The sequence below is a fragment of the Odontesthes bonariensis genome, chromosome 8 (assembly GCF_027942865.1).
Source record: "Odontesthes bonariensis isolate fOdoBon6 chromosome 8, fOdoBon6.hap1, whole genome shotgun sequence".
NCBI lineage: Eukaryota > Metazoa > Chordata > Actinopteri > Atheriniformes > Atherinopsidae > Odontesthes > Odontesthes bonariensis.
The window spans coordinates 4,385,468-4,403,803 of NC_134513.1; the positions used below are offsets into that span (position 1 = coordinate 4,385,468).

The window sequence follows — 18,336 nt, forward strand, 5'->3', positions numbered from 1 at the left end:
GTGTGACCTGGGGCGGAGATGCAGCCATCTTTCTGATCAAGATCAAACAGTTTAACGTTTTCTTCCTTCCTTTGTGGAGCAATTCTCACCACAAAAAAAAAAAGACTAAAAGAAAAAGAAAAGCCGTTGTGTTTCGAGCAAACAAGCAATATTTCGTCAACAGAAACGCACGAGGACGCGATTTCAGACTGGTTGGGAATGAATGAGCCGGTGCTGACACTAGTAGATCAGTTTTATACGTATTTTGCAGGTGAACAATCATTATTTTTCAAGAGTTTAACTGGCTAAAACATTTGAATCTCACAAGTCTAAAGGAAGTTTTAAGTTAAAATAAAATGATGATAATGTAAGATGATGAGTGATCTTATGAATGGACGGTTTGCTGTATAAAAACATGTGATAATCAGTCATTCATTTGCCTTATTTTCTTTCTTCATGTACCAGTAAAGCATGGCTTGTTTTATTCTTTACCAGCACCTTGCCTTTGGTTGATTTCGTTTATGGCAGATGTCCCCAAAATGTGCACCAGTGAGAGGGGACAGTTTTAATTCAGGCTCAGAACAGGTTTCCTGTGGGGGACAGGTCAGGAGAACAACAAATAGTTAAATAAATAACTGTTTCAAACAGACAACAGAGACATTAAATGCAGTAACACAACAAACCTGACATACTGCAAATAAAAAAAAATGACTGACATGAAAAAAGTCTAAATTCTCACCAGTACAACTCACAAAAATAACCCTTACTAGTTATTTCTAGCAGAAGATGGTTTATTATGGTGGTCTTCCTTTTCCACCGCCAAGCAGCAACAGGCAGGAGTTGGCGCATGCGCAGAGATGCAGTATTGCACGGAGTTGCTGTCATGGCCGCTTTCAAGGAGGTTTTGTTTTGGAATGTTACTCCTTTGTGGCCAATGTGTGACATATCTGCAATGAAGCAACATTTACGTTCGTGTCGAGATATAGCCATACTTTTAGCGAATCGACACACATGAACGTACTCTGTTACGATGATTTGCGGAAGCGTAGTTTAGCAAGGCTAACGTTAGCAGTTTGACAACACTGGAGATGCTATGCTAACAAGCTAGCTATGTACAAGTCAGTTGTTAGTTGTTGTCTCAGCTGTTTCAGTGAGAGTTATTGTACTCCCTGCTCATTGGAAAGGTTTGTTGTTTTTCCAAACTAGGTTTTTTTTTTTCATGGAAATAAATATGTATAATCATGTAGCAGCTGCCCTCGGTTGTTAAAAAGACAGCAGTTGTTGAATTCAGGTAAGCTAACGAAGCTCCCAGCTTTATTAAACTGACTTGTTTTCTTGAAATATAGATAATTCCCTCGTGTGCAAGTCACAAGTTATCAGAGCCTAACCTCATGTTTCATATTTGTGTTCAAAATGTTAAATTGTATTTACAGCATTGAGCTGGCTCTCTGCTCAGCCTTGTTTTTGACTCTGATGTTGATTCTCCAGGATGAACGATATGAACCTGAGTCCTGTGGGCATGGACCAGCTCAGTGTGCCCTCAGTGAGTGCCAGCCATCTGGGTCTGCCCACCTCTCCCACGCACAATCCCATCCCCACTCCAGGTATGCAAAATACTACCAGTCCGGTCTGTTTTACACGTAATGAACTATGAAAAGCGTCATCTTCACGTATGAGTAAAATGCCTTTTGCAGGTTAGATGTGCTTAGAAACTGGATCTATGAATCTTTACACAGTTCATCTGTTAACAATTTGATGGTTTTCAATACCTTTCATCCTCAAATGACTAAATAACTGCACACCATTGCTTTTTTATTTAGAATTACGCAGCCAGGTCAGTTTTACTTATCTTTTTATTCAAAACTTTGAACAATCAGATTACTCTCCTTTGTAAAAAAAACAACATCAACAACATCAACCCACATGTATACCAGTCAGTCAGTACTATAAGTCAGTTGCCTCTCACAGTTTAATCGGCTGAAACAAAATGGAACATTTACAATAACTTATAACGTTTGGTTATTATTGCATTAACAGTCTGTTTACTTTACAAACTTCTTCATGGCCTGGCCCCTCCTCCTCTACAGAAATTTATTACAAAAAGCACAAACAGGGTTACCAGAGCCAGTTCCAGGGGTGATTGCTCTATCCCATTTAGGAAGAGCGCTTTTAGTCAGGCTGTATTCTCCCACAGAGCCTCTCACACCTGGAACATAATTCGCAGCACAATTAGAGAATTGCCAACATTAAATTCATTTAGTAAACAGGTAAAATCATGGCTACTGGATAAACAATACTGTCAACATAATTCAATATACTTGGTACTGGCAGTTGTTTTTAACTTATTGCTGTATTTAACTTTGTATTTGTATTTTGTATTATTTATTTTAAAATGAGTGAGATATCTTTGACTTTTTAATTTTACAATTTTGTGCAATACTTGTTTTTTATTTCTTTTTTAAGGAACATCAAACCTGTCAAGAGACTAAAGATGGAAATTAGCCTTATGGCTACAATCTTGTATATTTTGCATTTTGTTTTAAATGCTAGTAATATATGCTGTCCCCTTTGTTAAATAAATAAACTTGAACTTGAACTTTATTCAATCTGAAGTCTCAGACTTCATCACTTGTTTACATGTTCATGGGTTTTATGTTTCAGGCATGCCGGTAGCCATCCCCAGTTTGGGCCCTTCCCTTGGTTCCCTGCCTTCTGCTTTGTCTCTGATGCTCCCCATGGGTCCCCTGAGTGACAGAGGAGTGATGTGTGGCCTCCCAGAAAGGAATTACTCCCTGCCGCCTCCTCCGTACCCCCACCTGGAGAGCAGTTACTTCCGCCACATACTGCCAGGTGGGTTTGTGTTTGTGTGTGAGATTATTATAGTGTGAGTGTTCAAATGTGTGGTGTTTCATACATGTAGAAGATGAATTTAATGTTTCCAGATGGCAGAAGATAATTGAACATATTGCATTTAATCATTCACCCTTTCTCTTTGCTCTACAGGTATTCTATCCTACCTGGCGGACCGTCCACCTCCTCAGTACATTCATCCCAGCAGCCTTAACATGGATGGGACCCTGTCTGTGGCCAGCAACAATCCCTCAGGTCTGGACCCGTACAGTGGCCCCGGAGGCCCACTGGAGCAGGGTCTGGTGCCCATAGACTCGAGGCAGGTCAGTGGTCAGGGAGACCTGCACCAGGCTGGCCCTCATGAGCTGGACTCTACAGGATTAGCCATGGAGTCACGTGTCAGCAGCCCCATTTCCCCCAACCGGATGGGAGAGGAGCTGGCCAACATGGATGGAGTTGGGGTGGTGGCTGACGGCCAGCAGCAGCTTGGTGGAGGAAGGCAGCCTCAACCTCACGAGGGCCTGACAGGGGTAGACTCCTCTGGGGGGGTGATGCCCCTCCACGGAGCCCCTGTTCTGGAGCTGCCGGTGGTAATGGAACCGGATCACATGGGGGGGAGACTGGGCAGCTCCGGGGGAGGAGGCGCAGGAGGACTTGGCAAGCAGCTCCACACAAATGGGGAAATGAACTCGGGTGTTGTGAGCGTGGTGCTCACTGGCTCCATGGCCAGCCAGAGCCAGCTGGAACCAGTGTCCCTCCACGGTCACTCTGGGATGGGACTGGAGGGGGTTAACGTGTCTCCCATCACTGCAGAGGTTTCTCTGGGGCCCGAAAACAACCTGGTGTTGGTCAACTCCACCTTGCAGTTGGAGGACTCGACTTCCAACAAGGAGAACATGGTGACTGCTTACACAATCTGTGAGTTTGTGATTTAGTTATTTCAGCTTAACTTCTGTTCTTCTTCTTCTTTTTGGTTCAATTATTGAAAAGTAACACGAACCAAAGCAACCCCGGATCATTTTCTAAATGAATACAGAGAAATAAAGATGTCAGGACAACTTTGACCTGTACTAACGTTTGTTCTTTCCTTCCAGGGTGCACACTCTGTGAGCGATCGTATACCTCAGACTGTCCAGAACACGGCCCGGTCACTTTCGTCCCCGACACACCCATCCAAAGCAGGGCCCGCCTCTCTCTGCCACGTCCACTCTGCCTGCGCATCTCAGTGGCTGACGAACCTCTTGGTAAAAGAATAAACATCATTAAGTTTTTCTGTCATTACGATTGACCTGAGTTGTCATTTTATAGATTAATTGATCTATTTTTTAGTTGCATTAAAGGGATAGTTCGCCTCTTTTGACATGAAGCTGTATGACATCCCATACTAGCAACATCGTTTATGAACATCTTCTTACCCCCTGTTGCGTCCTGTGAGCCGAGTTCCAGCCTCGTTTTGGTGTTGACGAAGGTAGTCCGGCTAGTTGGCTGGGGCTTAAAAAAATAAAGCGTTTTGCTTCTCAAAACAATATGTGTTCAAAAGAGTAATACATTTGCATCACAAAATCGTTCTTCAGGAAAAAGTCAGACCTCACAATCGCTTGGCCCTATTTTCTCTTCCTGCTGCTGCCGCGCCTGTTACGGTGTTTGCTGCTCGGTCTGCGCTTCGGCCTGCGCTTCGGCCTGCATGGTCTACACAGCATGTAGTGATACGAAGGGAGAGACAAAATAGGGCCAAGCGACTGTGAGGTCTGACTTTTTCCTGGAGAACCATTTTGTGATGCAAATGTATTACTCTGTTGAACGCATATTGTTTTGAGAAGCAAGACGCTTTATTTTTTAAGTCCCAGCTAACTAGCCGGGACTACCTTCGTCAACGCCAAAACGAGGCTGGAACTCTGCTCACAGGACGCAGCAGGGGGTAAGAAGATGTTCATAAATGATGTTGCTGATATGGGATGTTATACAGCTTCATATCAAAAGAGGCGAACTATCCCTTTAAGAGCTCAAAGACGCCTGCTTGATGCTCTGCTGCAAATTATTGAGCATAAATCTACTCGTTACCCATCTTAGGAGTTTTTGCACGAGACGTCATTCCCCCAAGAACCTGCTTTGGACCAATGGTGGGCCAGCATTGTAGCAATGTGGATCTCTCTGATTGGCCAGAGAAGGACACCCCTCAGATATGGAAGGTTCGTGCTGTTGGGCTGTATCCGTCACCATCATGCTCAGTAGATGAAAAGATGAAGACTTGGAAACACATTTTCTGTGTTGCAGATGTACCACAACAATGTGCTGGAGTTTTACATTGTGACAACGGATGAGAACGAATGCAACTGGATGATGTTTGTCCGCAGGGCAAGGTGGGAAAAATAACCCCTCGAAATGAGAGTTTCTACATTTTTTTTTTTATGTGCACGTCAAAAGAAGAAAATGTGTCAACTTAAAATCAGGGCTGGGCGAGTTAACTCGTTATTATCGCGTTAACTTGTTAATTATTTAACGCCGATAAATGTTTTATCGCACATTAACGCAGGTTTCATTATTGTAAAAGTCTGTTCAATGCATCACATTCACACAGTTACAGCAAACACCACGAAGCATGGAGGAATAAAATAAAGATAAACTAGCAGGTAACTTCACCGTTACAGGTGCGACGCTAATGGAGCTAACCGGCGCTACTTCCTGTTTTACTTGTTTCAACATAAAAGCACGTATTTCAAAATAAATTTGAAAAAAAACTCCTGCATTTACAGCCAAGTTGAATTGTCTTCTCAGCGTAGTAGTTCCAGTCTAAAATATCACTTAAAGGCAAAACACACAACTGATAGCAGCAAGTCATTCAAGGAAACAGACAGTGGAGCGAGGCTTCTACATAAAAACTACAGAAAGATGCTGATGTTAAAAGTGTGTTTGCACAACAAATGTTATGGCACTTTCATTCATATGGCAGCACATTTAAAATAAAGCTAAATGCTAAAAGCTATACACTACTTTTGAATCAAATTTTGGATTTTGCGTACAAATGCGATTAATTGTGATTAACCAGAGAAATCATGTGATTAATTAGATTAAACATTTTAAATCGTTGCCCAGCCCTACTTAGAATACAATGCATGCTTGTGATAAATCTTTGCATTTTCTGTATGTAGGACCCATGAGGAGCAGAACTTGGTGGCATACCCTGCCAATGGAAAGCTTTTCTTCTGTACGACAACAGAGATCCACCCAGACCAGGAGCTGCTTTTCTATTATAGCCGAGACTACTGCAGGCTGATGGGTGAGAAGGCAAATATATCTGCATGGATGATGATCAAATGGACGCTCATTAACCCTAATCCCTGATGGGGGACATTTTTGTCCACTTGGGGTGTACTTTCTCCTATAATTTCACACTGGAAATAGTGATACTCATCATATTTGGTCCAGTTGTGCATTTTTGACTATTTTTTCAAATTTCAAACACACATCATATATGCATCATATATCAATGCAATTTTTCATTGTGTAGAAAAAAAACTCCTTAATTTCTGAAAAGGGACATTTCTGTCCCCTTTTAAAACAACCTAAAAACATCATATATTAATATTTTTTTCCACTTTTTTTTTTCATAAATCTTTTCTTCCACTTCAGTTCTGATCATAACCACCAAGTTTTCAATTATTTAAAAAAATTAACCCTTTAAATACCAGTGTATGTGAGGTAAACACCAATTTCTGATAAAACACACACACAAAAACTGCTGTATTTTCAATGTATGCAATGCAAAGTGAAATATTCTATGGGGGATTATTAGGTCTGGGATATGTCATTGATGAGCTACAACATCAGTTTTTACAGCTTTTTAGTTTTTCTGCAGTGGCAGATTACAGAAACGGCTCCCATGGGGGGGGGGGGTTTACAGAAATTGGCGTTTACATCATATAAACCAGTATTTAAAGGGTTAAGTTTTTGAAAATAATTGAAAACTTGGTAGTTATGATCAGAACTGAAGTGGAATAAAAGATTTATGGGGGAAAAAAGTGGAAAAAAATATTAATATATGATGTTTTTAGGTCGTTTTAAAAGGAGACAAAAATGTCCCCTTTCAGAAATAAAGTTAAGGTATGAGGGTTAAGCGATGATCACCAGGCATATCTTCCTTTTATGCCTCCAGGTGTTCCTCAGGTGCCTGAGGGCCAGATGTGCCAATGTGGCAAAGAGTGCTCTTCCTTCTCTGAACTCAAGTCTCACCTCAGCAGCCATAACAGTAACCACAGCCATAACCAGCCCCCACACAGCCACAGCCCGTCGCAGCAGGACCCCACGCAGCCACAGCAGCCGCCGCCTCCACCGCAGCAGCAACGAGAGCAGCAGCAGCAATCCCACGTTCACCAGGAGGAGAAGCTGACCAATGGAACCTCCAGCTCGTCCTCTTCCCCGTGGCCTTGTAACAGTCACGCTGCGGGACAAACCAACAATGACAACAGCAGCAGCAGCAGCAGCAGCGGGGGCAGCAGCAACAGAAACTCTAATAACGGTTACTCCAGAGCAAAAGGCCAGGGCCACGTACGGGAGAAGAAATTCAAGTGCAGCATGTGTTCCCGGGCTTTCATTACATCCACTAAGCTCAATGTGCACTTCATGGGGCACGTCGGGATGAAACCTCACAAGTGTGAGTACTGCAGCAAGGCCTTTAGTGATCCCAGCAACCTCAGGATGCACCTCAAGATTCACACAGGTATTTAAAAAGTCACCTACAGAGCTTTAGTTAAATCTTTTGGGTCCATAATTGGACACTAAGTAAGTTTACATGACAGATATACTGTGTAATTCAGACTAAAAGGGGACTTTTGAAGTGCGTGTGAACCTTTTCAGTCTTCACTCTTCAGGTGTAAGCTCAGCTCAACTCAAATGGGACATGGTACTCTAAAGTTCCAGCTTTGTGCATATTTTAGTAGAAACAGTCAAGTGTAGGTGTGTATTAAAACAGCTGAATTCATATATGTGTATACTAGGGCTGGGCAACGATTTAAAATGTTTAATCTAATTAATCACATGATTTCCCTGATTAATCACGATTAATCGCATTTGTACACAAAATCCAAAAATGAATCCAAAATAGTGTATAGCTTTTAGCATTTAGCTTTATTTTAAATGTGCTGCCATATGAATGAAAGTGCCATAACATTTGTTGTGCAAACACACTTTTAACATCTTTCTGTAGTTTTTATGTAGAAGCCTCGCTCCACTGTCTGTTTCCTTGAATGACTTGCTGCTATCAGTTGTGTGTTTTGCCTTTAAGTGATATTTTAGACTGGAACTACTACGCTGAGAAGACAATTCAACTTGGCAGTGTTTACAGATGACTTTGGTTCTGTCGACTCCGCCGTCTGGAAGAACTTTAAAATGAAAATGGCCGAGTAAAAGTTCTGTACCCTTCTCCATGTTTGGTGGATCCGCCGATTACTTTCTTTTCCTGTTCCACAGCAGACAGCAGCAGACTTTTACAAAATAAAAGCCTGTGAGCAACAGACTTTTACAAAATAAAAGCGTATGAGCAACAGACTTTTACAAAATAAAAGCCTGTGAGCGACAGACTTTTACAAAATAAAAGCGTATGAGCAACAGACTTTTACAATAATAAAAGCCTGTGCGCGACAGACTTTTACAAAATAAAAGCCTATGAGCAACAGACTTTTACAATAATAAAAGCCTGTGCGCAACAGACTTTTACAAAATAAAAGCGTATGAGCAACAGACTTTTACAATAAAAAATTAATTAAAAATAAATAATGCGTTAATGCGTGATAAAATATTTATCGGCGTTAAATAATTAACGAGTTAACTCGCCCAGCCCTAGTGTATACACATATTAGTGACAAAATCAGCCCATTAAAAGCACATGACGACTCGTGGTGATTTGCTAGCCTGGCTGACGCGTCCACAATCTCGATGAGATGGTGGTCTGGGAACTAGGTGTGCATTTTCTCGTATTTGAGGCGTGGTTTACGAATGCCTAGAGCCGTTTATTGGGCGCTACGAATGTCTATCAAATGACGTCAGGTTCTTCCCATGCTGCTTTGCGCGCGATTCATAGCCAATTGTATCACTTATACCAGATGACGACAGAAATTCGATGAGGAAGAAGAAAAAAATGGAAAATAAAAGTAAACTTGCGCTCTAAGCTACTTAAATTGACAACAAAGTAGGCCTATATGCTATATTCTACATGAATTTTTATGTTGTAGAGTTGTGAAATTATTTTATCAATGGAGAAATTGAGCAGCATTGCTTTGTTGTCTACAGTAGTAGCTCAACCCTCATCTTACTTTGAAGCTCCCAGCTCCCAGAAGTGACGTCGACGTAGCTTTAGCAGCAGAAAAGCTATCAGGCTTGTGTTGATAATAATAAACTCCTGGACTATGTACAAACTTCCAAATGCATCGTTTTGTGAGTACAGACCATATTTGTACAACAGTAGAAGTTTGGTGTCATGGCATGTGATTTTAGTGTGGTAATTTTGGAGATACTGCCAGGGTCCGTTAGCGCTTGTACTAAGCTATTCGGGATAACTCAGTAACTCAGCTGATGTTCAGCCAATATCGGAAAAACTTCGGGTGGGCTACTTGGCTGGATGTCCCGGTTCAAATGACCCCAGGGTGAATCTACTCCAAAACACTTTCTAAGGCTGCATTGAACGGTAACGTTGTGTCCGCTGTCATGTTGGATTAACACTCTACAAGCTTCGGTGTAGAGCATGGACGTCGTCATCGGCTTGCTGCCGCCGCCCCCCCCGTTCTGTGATTGGTTCCCAAACTCTGGCAAAAATAAGGGCGGTGGTTTCCAGGCTGACTTTGCAGTGAGAATGAAATCGAGCGCAAAGCAGCATGGGAATTCCCAGGCTAGTGATTTGCAGCATTTCCAGACTGCTGCTCAGCTCTAATAAAATCCTGATTTCGTAGCCACAGCCTCATCAGACAAAATCACCATTCATGTAACTTTAAATGCAAAGTCTGTGCGGCTATTCTTACATCCCCCCCTGTTAAAAAAGACTTACCCCGCCACCAACACAACAACATATTATATTATTTGTATTATTTTATTATATATAATCTTAAATACAAAAAGATACCACATGCAGCTTACGAAATTAGGGGTTATTTAAGTTATTTAATTTCGCATATAGCTCATAACAATAAAAATAATGCACAGTCAGGACTTCTTGTTGTGTTGCAAACACAAACCAGACCAGGTTGCCTTTGGGTGAAATTAGTTGCATGACATGATGCCTCAATTCTAATTCTAGTTCAGCAAAACTAAAAATCAAACACAGTTCTGGCTAATAGCAACATGTTAGCAAGAGGATAACAGATAGCCTATGTCACTCACGTCACTGATAGAAATCTGCATCCCTTTATCTTTTGCCCGTTTCTTCTCTTCTTCTCTTTCTAAACTGGGCACCTGATGGCTTCTTTGGTCTTTCACCATGATGATGATCCATGATGACTCCACATTATTACCTTTGCTTTTCCCATTAACGCCGTCCGTTCACCCGTCAATCAACCGGAGTCACGTGACGTAAACAAATTCACGTAGATGACTGCACAGATTGTTATTTTTAATACACACATACAGTGCGCCGTGGCCCATAGCAAAAACCGGCCCTGCAGTCCACAGTGTCGTGGAATGAATGTTTTACACCTGTTTTTAAAAAAACTTCTTTATCCCAACAGGTCAGAAAAACTACAGATGCACAGTTTGTGAGAAGTCATTCACTCAGAAATCACACGTGGCTTCACATATGCTCATCCACACCGGTGCGGAGAAGCTCAAGTGTGACCTCTGCGACCGAGCATTCTTCAGGAAACATGACCTGACGCAGCACATGTTCTCTCACACGCAGTATGTACAGATTACTCTTTCCATCTGTAATCTGTTGTGACGCTGGTTTGAGTGGTTTCATATGCTACCTTGCTGTTTTCCAACAGTGAACGCCAGATTCAGTGCCCAAAGTGCAACAAACACTTCCTCAAAACCAACCACTTGAAGAAGCACATGAACTCTCACGAAGGCCGAAGAGACTTTGTCTGCGAGAAGTGCCACAAAGCTTTCCTCACCAAGTACCACCTCACACGCCACCTCAAGATCTGCAAAGGGCCCAAGATGGAGAGGACGTCTCGTAAAGAGCGGGACGTCGATGAGGAAGAGGAAGAAGAGGATGAAAGCAGAGGGAAAAGAAGAAGAAGAAGAAGAGGAGAGAGACTTGTTGACACAGCAAGTGAAGAAGACTGTGGTTTAGACGTTGGAGGATATAACTCTGAAAAATCCCTCTCACCGCCTCATTGAAAACTGTGCCTCTCGAGATCTTTTATTTATTTACTCTGTTTACCTCTTTGGATCTTGCCAAATATTACCATAAGGAAGCCAACTTATAGATATGTTATGATATTTCTGTCTAATTCTCTTTTCATTATTTCGTGCCTTTCATTTCAAGTTTTGGTGGTTAATATGAACTATTAATCGCTCTTTGACACATTAAAGTCCAGTAAGAACTCTGATTCTATGTGAGAGCTAAATGACTCTGGCTTTGAACTCTTTATTTATTCAAAGCTTAATTGTATACTTTATTCTTTCTCTGTAAGGGAAATTGAAAACAAGGCTTTTGAGCTTAAGATCGTGGGCATTAATGTAAAACTTCCCAGTTGTTTGACTTGACTTAATGTTGAAACATGTTTCAACTCCAACTTAACTGTTGAATATTTTAATAAATGAACAGAAATTAATGCGAGTATGTAAATAAATTTGCACAGCTGCGTTACGTTAATGATTTGTTGCCTATTGCTTCTTTTTTTTGTATCTCTTTTCTCTGTGTAATGCTTGCAGACAGATGATCATAACTGACCAATTTGCTTTGCAGTAAACACATGCAGTTCATGTTGGAAAAGCTCTTATTCTGAAATAGGCGCCATAAAAGTCACCATAAAAGCTATTAGGAAGTATGATTTGTCACATTTTCTGTGGTGTGGATACAAAAAGAACGCAGGACTTCATCCAATAGAACTATGAAAAGATTCCTGCTGTCCGTGAACCAAGAGGAAGCCAGAAAGTCTGCATGAACATGCGATTTCAAACAAGTATTTCTCTCTAAATTGGCCAGAAATGTCTTCTATCTTTAAATGCTCATTTGACGTCCTATTCGCAAACGAAATTTAAACATTAGTTTAATTTGAATATAAATAGTCTTCATTTACTATTTTGTGGTGCGACTGAATTTTTCTGGACATTTTTTTCCCACTTTAACGATGAAAATTCGCTAAAATGTGTACCGGAAGTGTAGACGATCGCTTCCGGTTTAAATACAAATAATGCAGCGCCGCAGCCGTCATTCACTTTAGCGTGGTATGAATGCTTTAAACTTTATTTGCGTTTTACTACATATAAGTTACATCCTTCTGCGGATAAAATGTTACTCCTGTGTTATAATTTGACAGGAAGTCCAAACTGAAACTGAACTTCCGCTTCGCTGCATTGTTTTGTACACAAGCTAGCTAACTATAGCTAACCTTTTAGCTAGCAGGTGGGCTAATTAAACTTTGCGATAAAAATACTTGCTCTGCGTCAAGTACAGCTTCCTTGCAACATATTGTTATTTACAGTTAGATCTAATGCAATCAGTTAATATTCAATAGGGTGTAGCAAACTAATTTCTTGGCCTGTTTTTTACTCAGAATGTGTTGCTCTACTAACTTTTCCAGCCTGATCAGAACTTGAACCATGTTGACCCCACCTAAGGAGGGGACCCCCAGTATGATAGACAGGGCACTGAGGTTGAGGAGGGAGGAGCAGGCTCGACAAGTCGTCCTCGCCTGGGCTGTTCTCAACGTGTCCCTTGCTGGCATGATTTACACTGAAATGTAAGTAGTTGTCAGTGTGATTTTGCTAAATAAGGTGTCTCTTAACTTCTTGTATGTCATAATAATGTCTTTAACTTTTCTGTAAGGTCGGGAAAACTGCTGAGCCGGTACTACAACATCACCTACTGGCCTATTTGGTACATCGGTGAGGTCCCACTCTGAAGTTATTTACTATTCTGAGAATTGTCGCCTGTGTTTTAAAGTTGATTGATGCCTTTCGATGAAAAGTTGTAGCAGCATGTCAACATGTGGGTTGGGATTATATTCCTTTTGGTAATTCAAGAGAATATTCCTGCATATTCAGACTTGAATAATTTTCAAGTTTTTCTTTGTTCAAATTAAACAAATATGATATTTAACCTGGAACCAAGTCTTTATGGCTGTGTGTTAATTTTCTGTCCTCTTCAACAGAACTGGTACTAGCCTCTCTCTTCAGTCTAAATGCTCTTTTTGACTTCTGGAAGTATTTCAAATACACGATGGCTCCGTCCACCATTACTGTAACCCCCGAGCAGCATCGCCTTCTGGGTTTGAGAAACACGAGTAAGGATTTTTTTAAAACTTTTTCACAATATTCAGAACACATTGTACCAAGTAAAATAGTTGAGTACAAATATAAATGTTGTTGACTTTCCCCTTGTAGGTATCCAGGCTTCTCCGCCACTAAAGCCAGAAAAGAAGGAAACGCCGGCTCCAGCCCAAGCATCTCCACTGCAGGGCCAGAGTGTGCTGAGTTTCAGCCCTTCTCGGCCAGCCTCAAGCAGTCCCAAGTTCTCCCCGAGTTGTGTAACAGGTTACAGTCCTTCTCTGAGTAACCCATCCACGCCGAGCAGTGCGGGAGGCCCCTTTTCCCCCTCAGTGGCCTTTGGGAAGGTACATATTTTTACAGTAGTGATTTGAGAGTGGTGAGAAAAAAGTAACAATCTGGACTCTGAATTGCGCCTATTCTTCTCCGTGTTTCAGGTGCTGAACTACAGTCCTTCCTCGGGCACTTCTCCCTACTCAAACAGCATTGGATCAGCAGAAGGTTCGAGCTTGAGGGCTCGATATCGCACATCCCCCTCTGTGTTTAACTCTCCGGGAAGCAAAGAGGACTACATGGAAGATCTGAAAAGTCTGGAGCGGTTCCTGCGCACAGAGGAGGAGAAGAGTCACCGCAGCCAGCTCGGTGGGTATCTGTAGGATTTCTTCTTTTGCTTCTCCCCAAGTCACCGGTTCTTTGCTGAGTGAGATGCCTTTTTTATGCTTGAATGGTTTAAAGGTTGGTGTCAAACAATCGCGTATAAAGACTGAACTGAAAATAAATGGAAAAGCTGCTACTATACAAAACAAAGCTTTCAAAGATCTTCAGAAAGCCCAGAGAACTATTATTCAAGACCACTTTAAAATATTATAGGAAAGTCTGGCAAGTTGCTGAAGACTTTACACTGGACTCTGGGCTTTTTTAAAAACCACTGATTATTAGCAGTTTGTTAATTATGTGATGAATATCTTCATCTGAGTAACTACCAAATATCATATTTTTCTGTTTCCAAAATGTTGGGACACTGCTCAAAATCAAAAACAGCTCCTGGAAATTCGGATTTTCAAATATTTAATGGCTAAAACAATGTCTTCATCCCGTCTGCAGGCAGTCCAGAGGCTGTGTGTCCGAGCCACAGTCCGACATTTTGGAACTACAACCGTTCAGTCGGAGACTACGCGCAGAGCTTGAGGAAATTCCTCTATCAGCCTGCATGCCGCTCCCAGGCGCCGTCTGCCCACAAGGATGAGACGGATCTGGGTTCCAAACAGGCTGCAGAGGAGGTTAGCATTGTTAGCATTTTTCTGTTTGTGTACCTTAATGAAAGCGAAGTGCACTGCAGGAAGCAACTTTTAAAAATGTTCTTTGTTCCTTTTTTCTGATATGTAGGTGTGGGCCAGAATCACGACCAGCCGTGCAGTCGTGGAGCGGACCGATAGCTGGACAGCCAAGCTCCGAAATGTTTGTAGTTGTTTTTGTTTTTTTTTATCTAAGCTGTACATGAAGTCTTTATAAATCAATCTGAGTAAGTAAATATTTGCGTTTGCAGTGGATCAGTGACACCATCTTGGTCACGTTGGTCAAAGAAATCGACTCTGTCAACAGCCAGCTGAGGAGGATGGGATGCCCAGAGCTCCAGATAGGAGGTAAACCTGCTGCAGGGAGGATTAATGTTCCGTCCCCTCAAACTGCTGCGGACCAAATGTAAAAGTCTGAACTTCTCCTTTAAGAAATATATTTAGCACCAGTCTTCCCTCTTTCCTCCACCAGAGGCCAGCATAAGCAGTCTGAAACAGGCGGCCGTGATGAAAGCCTCATTAATTCCCACCTTGAACTCGATTGTCCTGTACTTGGACATCACACCCAACCAGGAATATCTAGTTGACAGATTAAAGGGTGAGTTCAACAGTATGTTATCCTGAAAACTGTGCTTTTGATAGAGACAGAAAACACAATTGCAAATAGATGAAAAGTAGTTGTTTTGATATTTTTGTGGCTGTTTGGGCTGATTTGTTTTTATTTTTTCCTGTATGTGTTGTTGTTTTTGCCTCAGAGCTGGCTCACAGCGGCTGTATGAGCTCCTTCCGCTGGAATGGTGGCGGTGATCTGAAGAACAGGAAGTGGGACACAGACATTCCCACTGACTGTGCTGTGAGTCTGAATCCTGAGCTTTTGTATGTTTTGTCACAGACGTATCTGTAATGCATAATAAGATTTTTAAACGTTTTCTCTCTCTGTGTTCTCCACTCAGATCCTCATGCACGTCTTCTGCACGTACTTGGACTCCAGGCTTCCTCCGCACCCAAAGTACCCAGACGGGAAGACTTTCACTTCTCAGCACTTCAGCCACACCCCAGACAAACCTGGTGCGCACAACCATAATAATAAAGGCTCATCAGAGGCTTCCTTCTCCTCTTTCAAGTGGTTTTAGTGTTTGTTTGTTTCTTTTTTTGTTATCTCTTGTAGATATTACCAAGGAGAACCTCTTCTGCATCCACCAAAGCAGCACCACCCCTCCTCACTACCAGCTCGTATATCAGGGGCACATCTACAGTCTTCCTAAGGTGACCACAGACACCCCCATTGTTTATTCAAAGATCTTAGATCTCTTCTCTTATTTTGTGTCATATAAGTTATTTATATGCATTCTTTAAACACTGTTTACATTTTATTTTATGTGATTGATTTGTACTTTAAAGTACGATGGATTTGTCACTCTGTGCATGACCCACAGTCCCCTCGTTTGATGTAGACGTTGGAGGAAAAAAATAGCATCAGAACAGGCGTCTGCTTTAATGACGATGCAGATTATGTTGCCTCGTGATAACACTTGAATTGCAGTGACACAAACCCGTCTCTATTTCCGTTCCAGGGCAGGAACAACCTGTTCCACACAATTCTCATGTTCCTCTATGTCATTAAGACCAAAGAGTCGGGGATGCTGGGGTGAGTTCTCCTTGTAAAATTCCATGAAAAATGACTGTTGGTGTATAACGAAATATGGATTGATGTTCTGCTAAAAGGTCACACACCAAAGAACTGATTGCATATTGATTTCAGAGTGATTAGTTTGACTTTGCTGAAAAGTTAAATTGTTTTTCATGTTTTTCTTTCTTCAGGAGGGTGAATCTGGGACTCTCTGGCGTCAACATCCTGTGGATATTTGAGGACTGATGCGTCGTCTTTTAAAAGCAACAAACTGCTGCAAGTGCTTTTGCCCACCCCGACGTCGGTGTACGGCTCAGTTTCAGGGGCAAATAAAAAAGCGCTTCATTTTGAAACACAACCCACGTTCGCTTTGGGACGCTTCGGCTGTACGAACTGGCGGCAACGAGTTTTATTTTCTGACATTTCTGTTACACCACAGAGTCCTTATGATACAACTAAGAGCTGTGTTTTTTTGTTTAGTTTTTGTTTTTTTTAAAGCTTTTTGCTTCCTGACTTTTATATTTTGAGAATGTACCAGCATGGCAGCCTTGTAAATGATATACCTCACATTTTCCAGCTTGATAGCGAAGGTCTCAGACCCGTTAGCTTGAATGTAAATACGGTATGTGTGGACTCTGTATTTCTTTAGCATCAGCAAACTTTTAGCACCAGTTTGCAATTGTTTTGTTGAAAATAAATGTCTGCTCCTGGTATGTGCTTGAATAAAGGCTAAAAGGCTGCAGGTAATCATGAAACAGAGGTCTGGATATGTGATGTGATGATTTTTAGGAGCATTGATCTCTGGATTTATCCTGACTTTGTTGCCTTTGAGTTTTATTCAAATCCTACATGTTTGCAGCTGCTGTTTTAAACATGTCGCATAAGATGTGACAAATTAAATTGATATTTTAAAAGAAAACACTTGAGCTCGATCCTTTTTGCTTGGCATGTTGACTATAAAAAAACCTCCACTAGGTGGGAGTGTGGGTCTTATTTAGCCATTTGACCTTTGTTCTGTCTGTACCCTTTAAAAAAAATCACATAAACAGAGGTGTGATGCAGTGATTGACTTCAGGCTGCAGAATGAAGCTCACTTGCATTTTTAGGTTAAAATCTCTGTTTTGCCATATATTTTGAACAATTGAGCTTGTCCTTCATAATGTGTCATGTATCTAAATTAACAGCTATTTTAATGCAACTTGCACCTCTTTTTTTGTGAGAATGGACAAATTAAGACTATGCAGACACGTTTGCATTATCTGGTAAACTGCCGTTTGTTTTGCATTTATTTGTTACATCGTTTTTTCCCGCAATGTATCCATCAGTGCGGCTTTCTCTTGTGGGAAATGTAGTCAGTGTTGCTACGGCTGTTTCTGTTCACCTAATTCCAATTTCCCTTTGCCACCTAATAAGTAGGCAAAGGGCGCCATGGAGGAAAGAAGAGTCGGTCAGGGCACAAAAAAGGGAGTGCAGGAGAGCCGAACGGAAATGGCGCAAGTCAAAGCTCCAGGTTCATTATGAGACTTACAAAGAAAAGCTATGTGTGTTCAACCAGACTTTGCGTAGAACAAGGGAGAGTTATTTTTCTGAACTCATCAAACACTGCAGTAACAACTCTCGTGTCCTGTTTGCTACAGTAAACAGATTAACAAACCCTCCAGTTTCACTGCCTTTAGAACTCATTTCTACATCCAAGTGTAATGAGTTTGCAACATTCTTTAATGACAAAGTTCAAGGCATTAAAAATGCAATAATTTCCACAACACAAATAACTACTCTGCAGCCAGCTAGACACCTAGAGCTGACACATTTCACACCTGTTACTGACAAAACAGTCGAAGAGACCATCTGCAGTCTGAGTTCATCAACGTGCTGCCTTGATGAGTTGCCCACTAGATTCCTAAAGTCTGTGCTGAGCAGTTTGTTACCACAACTTGCTCATCTAGTCAACATCTCACTCCAGACTGGAACATTTCCAAAGGCCTTAAAAACCGCTGTCATTAAGCCTCTTCTAAAGAAGAGCAATCTTGATGCCACAGTACTGAACAACTACCGGCCCATATCAAACCTGCCATTCTTAGGCAAAGTTCTAGAAAAAGTTGTATACCAACAGCTTAGTGACTTTCTCCTGTCTAACAATGCTTTTGATACTTTCCAATCAGG

General features: G+C 41.5%; 2 protein-coding genes across 3 annotated transcripts; both read left to right on the forward strand.

Moving 5' to 3' along the window:
* Positions 1-843: 843 nt before the first annotated feature.
* On the forward strand, positions 844-11,632 carry prdm4 (PR domain containing 4). Of its 2 annotated transcripts, none has more exons than XM_075471373.1 (11): positions 844-1,270; positions 1,468-1,583; positions 2,641-2,829; positions 2,983-3,747; positions 3,924-4,073; positions 4,900-5,018; positions 5,104-5,189; positions 5,979-6,106; positions 6,983-7,546; positions 10,542-10,710; positions 10,797-11,632. In XM_075471373.1, the coding sequence occupies exons 2-11, from the start codon at positions 1,469-1,471 to the stop codon at positions 11,152-11,154; spliced, it is 2,643 nt and encodes an 880-aa protein (XP_075327488.1). In that variant the 5' UTR covers positions 844-1,270; position 1,468; the 3' UTR covers positions 11,155-11,632. The 2 variants fall into 2 exon arrangements, with proteins under 2 accessions (XP_075327488.1, XP_075327487.1); XM_075471372.1 differs by having other exon boundaries at positions 844-1,163.
* A 509-nt stretch (positions 11,633-12,141) lies between these two features.
* tmem209 (transmembrane protein 209) lies at positions 12,142-17,058 on the forward strand. The gene is made up of 15 exons (XM_075472457.1): positions 12,142-12,207; positions 12,564-12,722; positions 12,809-12,867; positions 13,134-13,265; positions 13,366-13,595; positions 13,686-13,890; positions 14,353-14,528; positions 14,635-14,706; positions 14,795-14,891; positions 15,016-15,141; positions 15,299-15,396; positions 15,497-15,611; positions 15,712-15,809; positions 16,118-16,191; positions 16,365-17,058. The coding sequence occupies exons 2-15, from the start codon at positions 12,583-12,585 to the stop codon at positions 16,417-16,419; spliced, it is 1,677 nt and encodes a 558-aa protein (XP_075328572.1). The 5' UTR covers positions 12,142-12,207; positions 12,564-12,582; the 3' UTR covers positions 16,420-17,058.
* Positions 17,059-18,336: the final 1,278 nt, after the last annotated feature.